Source organism: Sesamum indicum, linkage group LG3, assembly GCF_000512975.1.
Source record: "Sesamum indicum cultivar Zhongzhi No. 13 linkage group LG3, S_indicum_v1.0, whole genome shotgun sequence".
In the NCBI taxonomy this organism is placed as follows: domain Eukaryota; kingdom Viridiplantae; phylum Streptophyta; class Magnoliopsida; order Lamiales; family Pedaliaceae; genus Sesamum; species Sesamum indicum.
Window position 1 is genome coordinate 20,658,005 of NC_026147.1, and position 9,239 is coordinate 20,667,243.

Consider the following 9,239-nt stretch of genomic DNA (forward strand, 5'->3'; position numbering starts at 1 on the left):
TGTGGGGGGTGGAGAACATGGTGAGGGGGGTGGGGGTGGGATGATCCTCTTTCATGCATTTCCTTTTCATTTTCTTGAATTGTTTATCCTTATTTTGTGTTTGTTTATGGTAAGGTAGATATGGATGATTGGGTGTATCTATTTCCAAGCAATAAAATATAGATGGATTGAGAGATGAGGACAGCTGGTTTGGGTTTGGGATTTGGGGCTCTCTCTGTCTCTACATGGATTTTTATCGTATTTTTATATTATATATTATTAGAAAAAATCTTATTTAATTTGAATTTGTCTACTCAAATTATTTATACAGTAAATATGATATATTTATCGTATACTTAAATTTTTTTTCAATTCTAATTTATTAAATTATTCATTAAATTGTTCAAGATTGATTATTCTGTATTTAAATGTTTTAATGAATTGAGCAGTACATTGACTATAATTCATCAATGTATCTATATAACTAAGAACAATGAAATAAAGTATAATAAATTCCTACAAAAGTGAATCAAATACTTACACATTTAGTGTGACTCAAACACTCATAACCAATAGACTAAAATATTATTGATCGTTCAAATGGACTTTGGTACGTACAAGTACAATTAGAATGTGTCCAAATGAATGCTTAAGGTTATGTTTGGTTATATGAATTTGGAATTACACAAAGGATTTGAAAATGAATTTAAAATTTATTAATATTTAATAAAAATACTTTAAATTTATAATAAATTGTTTTGAAATATTTTAAATTTTAAATTAATCCATCATTACAAATTTAAAATTCATATATTGAAAAATATAAGTTTAATCTTAGTGTGTTGATGAAATTATAGTGATCAAATTGGACAGACTTTTAAAGAATTTTAACAAAAGAAATACTTACATAAGTGGGTGTGATCAATTTCTTTTAAATATTTCATGATATGAACATTCTCATCCATAATTATTTAATTATCTACTGAATCCGCCACACAATATATTACATTTATTATTACATATAATAATCATAATAAATAAATAAATAAAAAGTGAATGGGGAAAAGTGAAGATACAGTGGGAGTAGAAGGGGTTGGAAGAGGTGGGAAAACTTGGAAGGAAAGTTTACTAAAATGTTCCGACGACTTCTTTAAAATATCTTACATTTTTATTTATTTATTTTATAATTAATTCGACATTTAAGGCTTTTCTTTTTAAACAATAAAACCAATAATAATTTAATATTGTCTTTTTAATTGTAAAAACTGAACATTATCATATCTATAATATAATATATATAAATTCGAATCTTAATCAAGATATTTGACGGGTAAAATATACGTCATAAATTAGTTCTTGATGTAGTACTTGTACGTGTTTGTTATAATGACTACAAATTGTCGCAGGTTTAGGTGCAATTCTCCACGACGAGTTCATACAATATCGTCTCTACTTTTTTATTTATATAACAAAACATATTTATTTTTGTGTGCAGAGTAAAATGGTTAAAGATTTGATCGGATTAACAATTTTTGTTGTGTGTTTGTCCCAACAGTACGATAAAACTATCAAGTCATATCACCTTATATATTACTACCATGTTCCCATTTTTTATAATAATCATAAATATGGATTAATTGGAGTCTTGATCATTTCTTATCATACTTTGTAAGCGACCCCTGAAATGGTAATTTATAACTATTTTGACGAGCGATTCATGATATTTTTAAAAATATATTGTAGATAAATTGCGAAGACACCTTTGAGTAAGGTCAAAATTCACAATCGTTCCATATTTTTTAAAACTATAGGTACCAGTTTTTGAAGGGGTGTTATTACATTATAATTTAAGGGGTGTTTGTGTAAGATTTTGCTTTTAAGTACGAATATTATTATTATAAATATAAATATATGATAAAAGATTGTAAAAAATAAAATAACCTTGTTTCGAGAAGTTATTATGGCGGCGAGGAGAGTGAGTTTGCTTTTGTAGTGGGATTGACAAATCGACAACGCGGCTAATGCCGTTGCCATCACGGGGAATACGGCCTTCCTCTATAATCATTATCCCGAGGATAAAATGGATGGAAAAATAACAGTTTGGTCCCTCAATTATATGCATACTTATATTTTGCCCCTTCAATTTTAAAAAGTACATCTAAGTAGACTTTTTTCTTAGTATTGACGTTGGCATAAATAACTTTGGCTTAATTTACTAGTTATAATATTAATTATATTATTGATCCATGCATTGAAAAAGTTGACATATGGTTTGTCCAAAATTACATAATTGTCCTTTCTATTTGAATTAAAATGAAGGAATATATATATATATATATCTTATAAATTTATATTGAATCATGAAGCTTTTTACTCCAAAATTATATATGTTTTTATTAAGTTGAGCGAGCCGTGCTTGTTTAATATTTTAATTCCAATAATTTTTTAAAGTAATTGAAAAGTGGGATAAATAAAAACAAAAATTATACATATGGTTGGTGTTTACCTGGTGTAATTTAATTATATCTAAATTATGTTTAGCACCTTATATTTTCTTATCGTTATTCTAAATCATTAAAAATATATAAAAAAAATCTTAAAATAAGATTAAAATTCAACTGTTGTTTTTGACATTCATTAGGTATAACTATAAAATTTTAAATAATAGAGGGGTATTTTTATAATTGGACCTAACATCAATTAAGGTATATATTAATAAATTCAATAATTTATTAACATATTTAAAAAATAAGTGGAATAAAATGGAAATATATATTGATGTATGTGGTACGTATAATTTAAGGGGACAAAAAAGTGTATTGTTATAGTTGGAGTGGGTAAAATGTAGGAAATGAAATAATTGAGGGGCAAAAGTGTGAAAAAGGAAATAGGAATTAATGGTCTGGGGCAAAAGTCGCATGTGTATATGTATCTTTCGGTGTCGCATTTAATGATTCAGTATGCGGTCGTCTGTCTGCAATTTGCGGTTGGCGTCGGTATCGGTTGCAGAAATTCAAATCTCCGCCCACTTTCTTTGACAAGACAAGACGACTTGCGACCCTCACGCTCACCCACCACCACTGCCAATACCCATAACATGCACTCTTCCACAGACCACTACCTCTTTCTAAAAATTTTGAGTCATAAACATTTAATTTTTATGATTATAATTAAAATATTATTATATATACATTTGAAAATATAAATATAAATTTTATTTGATCTATAAATATTAGTTATAAATATAAAATAGATATTAATATATTGATCTGATTGTAATAATTATTACATTGTAAAATTTTGATTAAGAAACAAGGTTTAATTATTTTTTATTATGAAAAAAAATATAAAATATATTTTAAATCATTCATATAAATTAATGATGGGAGTTACGGACACACCAATTTTTTTTTTTGAATTTTCGAGTTGGAGTAGTGGACATCCAATTTTTTCTTTTTTTTAATTATATAAACTATATTTATTTCTTATACTTTTTTATAGTTTTAATTTACAAATTTTAATTAATAATAACTTTAATTTATTCTATAATATTTAATAGATAATTAATAATTTACTAATTATAAATAAATAATAATTATATTTATTATTTCTTCTTAAAATTATTTATTTTAATAATATATTAACTATAGTTAATAATAACTTAAAAAATTTATTAGTAAAAACGATAAGGTTAGCTGTTACAAATATTATGATAATTACATACAAATATTAAGAATGACCGTCTGACTCGTAATTGCGTCGGTGGTATTGGCATCGAGGTCTTTTTATTTCCCCAACCACATTTATGTGTTGGCTCATTTTGTTCATTATCATCATCATCGGCATTAATATGCAATGACTTGATGTTGTTTCAAAACTAGAAGCCACATGATCACGATATGCACTAAATAAGAAAAATAAAATTGGTGAAATGTTATATTTTGGCGCATATGGTTGATTAATGTCAAGGCCAAGATCAAGATCAACATGTGCAAAATAAGATTTTGCATGGCCTGTCATGTATGAAGAGGCCTAGGCGATCCTAAGAAAAAAAAACGAGAGGTCTATAACATTATAGGAGGCCCAAGAGGACCTAGCATGCGGCCCTGGCTAGTGTTCCACAAAAAAAAAAAAAAAAAAAAAAATTGACAAAGGCAGGAGGTCTAGAACATCCCCAAACTTTAACCATAATCAAAGTCCGCAAAAATATTCGGTGCAAAAGGTCCACACACGTGACAACTTGCTTTCCCACGTGGCACCTCATCAGTTCAGAAGTCAGCAGTCATCCTGGAACCACATAAGCCCTACAAGGATGACATCCCTAACAGTTGGGATTTCTTGCAGACGAGGGAGGTTCCCCCAAAGCCTTGAACTCCTTGGCGACTAGACTACCTAGCGGTTAAGAGTGCTCGCTGATGATAGGTTTCCTCCAACTTGAAAATAAGCATTTAAAAACACACCTAACAAAAGATAAAGGTAGATCATGGCTCATTCAAATGGCTCTTATCCATTTCTCCTCGAAAATGAAGAAATGTGCAGAACACCATCATAGGGGGACACCCCTTATAAATACATGTTTACTCCTCCATACGGGAGATACCTTCCTGATATCTTTCTCACTCTCTGGACACCCCCCACGTTCCTTACACCTCTCTTACTCTCAAGACACTCTCTAAACAGTCTTTAAGCACTGTACAAGCACATTATCACGTGTTCTTACGCTTTGCATCGACTTTTATTCACTATATCGATTCTTAATCACATTTATTTACTTGCTTTATTCAACTTCAAATCTAATACTAACTTGAGCATCGGAGTGCTAATGCCTTTTTTGCAGTCTCATCTTTAGAATTTGCATTTGCTTCAGCCCAAAGCTTGAACGATTTTCTAAATCTATTAGACCCCTGTGTTTTTTGAATGCATCAGAGCTGATTGAAACCAATCATCTTGTTGTGACTGTTGAGGCACATAGTAATATTGAGGTGTATACGTTGTAGAAGAACCAACTATATCCACCCTAACATTATCATGTTCAATTGAATTAGTAGACATTCAACTACAACTTCTACTCTTTTTGTGGGACGTGGACGGAGTATTTTTATTTATTGGTGGATTTTCTTTTGAATGCATGAAGAACTTACAGATATTATCTAATGTGGTATCATATCTATCCGGTAACCTATTGAGATTTTCGATATTTGTTGGTCTAGGTTGAGGACTTAGACGAAAGGAGTGTATCTATTGAGCCTGAAATATATAGAAAATATAAATTTTAATATAAATAAAATATTTTATATTATATAACATACCACAATGTCCATCATGCATGCATCTCCAAGTTGGTACCCACTTTCGACACGCATATTAGTAGATGACGAAACAAAACGACGTGTTATGTTGTTGTACCATTTCCAATATCCACGTTCTGTATGTCTTCCGTTAAAAATGGGTGGTCTACGCGCAATCGTGTCATGTCGTCTCTGCTATCTACTGAATACCTGTGTCCGTATGCGTTTTATGGGAGATCTAATGCAGGCTTGTCCCGAGAATATAACATTTCGGAATATTTTGTCTCATTCCAATCATTGCTCGTAAAAATTAAAAAAAAAAAGATGGTCCGCAACTCGCATTATTAATATTTTATGAATTATTTAAAATATATTTTTATAATTTCCTTTTTATATAATAAAAAATAAATAAGCCTTAAGAAACATGTTAGTGGCAAAAGAGGAATTTTGTCAAATGAAGAATGTCCAAGTATTAAATTTAGAATGTTGAAAATTACCAATGTACCCTTTTATGACGAATACCAACCACTCAATGCACCATCGTCTTTAAATTCATCACTTATATTATAATTATTGGGAAAATGGGGTTAAGTAATAACTTTATGAGTGACATTAAAAGACATAAATAATGTAACGACATAATTTGAGACTTAATTCAAGTGTGTCAGTAATTTAATTAATTTTTTTGTTGCATGTTTTATGCCATTTACAATGTACACATCACGTATGTAATTACAATGGGGGATGGATAGACGTTGTTGACATTAGATGAAAGAGTAAGTCAAAAAGGCAAGTTCGTTTTCTTCTTTTGGACAGTTAAAGGAAGAGTTGGTGTCCGATTCCGACAAAAGGTTAACTGCACCTGCCTCTCCTACCCTTTCACCTAATTCATCACAACTTGACACCATCGCCTCATAAATTCCACACAAAAGTTGGACTTTTCTTGACTTCACTATTTCATCTTAAAAATGCATTTTATTGAGAAGAGCAAGTTCTGAAAATCAATGTGAGTCCATAATACAATGGTGTTATAGTAAGATTCTATCAGGATAAAAATCTGTATGTGAGTGTCCGACGTAAGAATAGTTAAAAAAGACTACACGGTGGGAGGGATAAGAAAGAAGAAAGAGGTCTGTTCATCTTCAATTTTTGAAACAGTAATTCAAGTGAAAACATATTCATTTACACGTAATTTTATTGAAAATATACTGATTTGACACCACAATTCAATGTAACACACAATTTCATTAACTAATCGAAACATACTTTTATTTCCACATAAACATCCATATGAAAATTAAAAACACATATTTTTAAATGAAAAAACAGACAGTAAGGTTTGCATTGGTGGATGAAGGATTATTGTACTTGATTATAGAGTATATAGTATCCCTCATCCTATGATATTTTTCAAGGATGAGATTTGACAGAGAAATTGAAACTTGGAAGGGAGATTAGGGTTTCCAAATTCAATTTTGAAGTAGTAATAAATGAAGTGGAAGTTAGTTAAAAGAATTGAATGAGAGGGTGGGTGGCACGCACCTACACTTTCAACTTGTGGTTGGATACATAAATTAGGCTAATTTTTCAATCCAATCTGATGGTTGTGATTTCTAGTTGACCTTGTTCAAGTCCAGGACAAGTTTGGCTGCTTTTCGGATTTTGTCTTTTCAATATCTCATAATTTTTGCCTTTTAAAATCTATAATATTCTGATATATTATTTGAGTTTTTGATGATATTCATTTTACAAATTCTATACTAAAACTTGAGATTTTATAAACTCAAACGTATTTTTTAAATGATATAAAAAATTTGGCACCTACATGCATAATCTTTCAAGAAATAAAATTAGGATAATTTGCGATTACCTTACTAGATTTTGGTATAATTATAAATGCCTCTTCATTATTTAAAAAAATACAAATATTTTTTAATTTTTACGTCCGTCTAACAACAAGCTCATTTCATTAACCCCGTTAGATTTTCATCCAATTTTATGGTGAACTAACCAAATTTTTCTTTCAAATTATGAATTATAATTTTATATATGTTTTTAAAGAATTAAAATTATTGTATGGTCTAATATTCCATATGAATTATTTGTTTTACCCATCTCTCTTTTTTTTTTTTTATAATTTTTTAATTTCTTTTTTATTTTTATTTTTAAAATTTCAGCAAAAATAAAATAGTAATGTTTATCTCACCAATAATTATTTTTATTTGAGAAGAGTATTTGTAATTTTTTAAATAATGAAAAGTATTTATAATTATACTAAATCTCAAAGGGTAACTGTAATTTGCCCAATAAAATTATATAGATAATACATATTTCACCATCAGGTGCAGTTTTTTACAGTTTAAAACAATGTTTGTCACTGTTTGACATCTCATCTCATATAGATGAAAAACAATAAATCAAGTAGTGTTGTTAAGAGGAAGAGGAAGATTTTATAGGATGTATTTGAATGATATAAAAGGGGTAAAATGCAATTTACTCTGTGTTAACAAAATAAACAAAAAAAAGTATGAGCAAAAAATAGCAATTACCTTCTTGTAATTATAAAAAATGGAGCAAAAAGTCGCCCACATGAATTAATGTGTTTCACGCACAAATTACATTTATAACCTTATTTATAAACATTGAATTTGATTTGAATTTAAGGTCAAAATTTAACTAATCGATCAATGGTGTGAATTTTACTTTCTTCTAATGAAAGGTTTAAAATTTTTAAATTTATAAATTAAAATTAAAATTATATATCTTTTTTGATAAAAAAAATAAATTATATATATGTGATATATTTATATATACATATATATATATATATATATAAATGTGTATCTTTATGCATATAAAATTATATATATACACAAATATATAGATGTCAATGGCGGAGGTTGTGCCGACGTGAGAGGGGGAGGGGGAGGGGGTGAGGTGGTGGCGGCTGGATCGATAGGTGCAGGTGGAAAACTAGGGGGAGGGGGTTGGGGAGGAGGGTGGCGGGGCTAGGCAAGGGGCAGATCTAGGCAATGTGGTTGGCATGGGGAGGAGGGCGATGAGGCTCAGCTCGGGGAGGACGCCAAGCTGGAGAGGGGGCAATGGCCGGCGCAACGAGGATGTGTGGAGGGGAAGTGGTCGGCGATCGAAGATGGGAGTGTATAATGTATATGTATGTGTATATATTATATATATATATATATATGTATATTAATATATCTAATATATAAAATAATATTTTATTGAGCAAACTCTTTTCCAGATGTAAAGACAGCGCGTGCAATGCACTGCTGCATGTAGGAGGATTTTTGCTCCATTTATAGAAATACAGGGGATAAATTGCTACTTTTTGTTTCACAAAGGGATATTTGCACATTTATGTTAACACAAGGGGTGGATTGCATTTCTCCCGATATAAAAGTGTAATGGTAGTGTACATGATGAGGCATCAACCTTCAGATATAAGAAAACAGAGTTGAAAGAAAGACGTGTCGCAAGCATCTCCGATGAAGATCTAACTCGATAACCATAGACTACGCCGCAGGTCAAAATCCAAAGAAGTAGAGGAAATGAAAATATAAACAGGGAAAACCATGTCTACTTTCAAATGCGAGCAACATAAGAATTAGCCTGAGTAACGTATCTCACCCACCGATAGGGGTTGGAACTTTTGGTCTTCTTTGCTATCTGTAGATACTTCACCTGCATCAACACATGATATTGGTTACACTAATCCGAAAATACAAAAATTAGCAACTAGCTTTTCTTTATAAGGTGTGGTGCAACCCTCCACATCATAACTTCAAATGGAAAGTTGAAATGACAAACAGATTTAACCATGTTTGGTAAAAGACATTTGATGAATCAAGTAGTTTCAGAAAATACGTTTCATTTTATGGCTGAGGTTGGCTTTCCTATTTTCAGAGTTTGGGTTTCATAGTATGAACCGGTTGTACAGATAAGCAGCGACAA

At 30.2% G+C, this 9,239-nt stretch overlaps 1 protein-coding gene across 1 annotated transcript in view; it reads right to left on the reverse strand.

Annotated features, from left to right (window-relative positions):
* Positions 8,643-9,239, reverse strand: part of LOC105158989 (AP-4 complex subunit mu) — a 5,762-nt gene continuing 5,165 nt past the window's right edge. Inside the window, exon 13 of the mRNA XM_011075921.2 lies at positions 8,643-8,969. Within this exon, the coding sequence (XP_011074223.1) occupies positions 8,871-8,969 (99 nt within the window). The 3' untranslated portion in view covers positions 8,643-8,870. The remainder of the gene's footprint in view (positions 8,970-9,239) is intronic.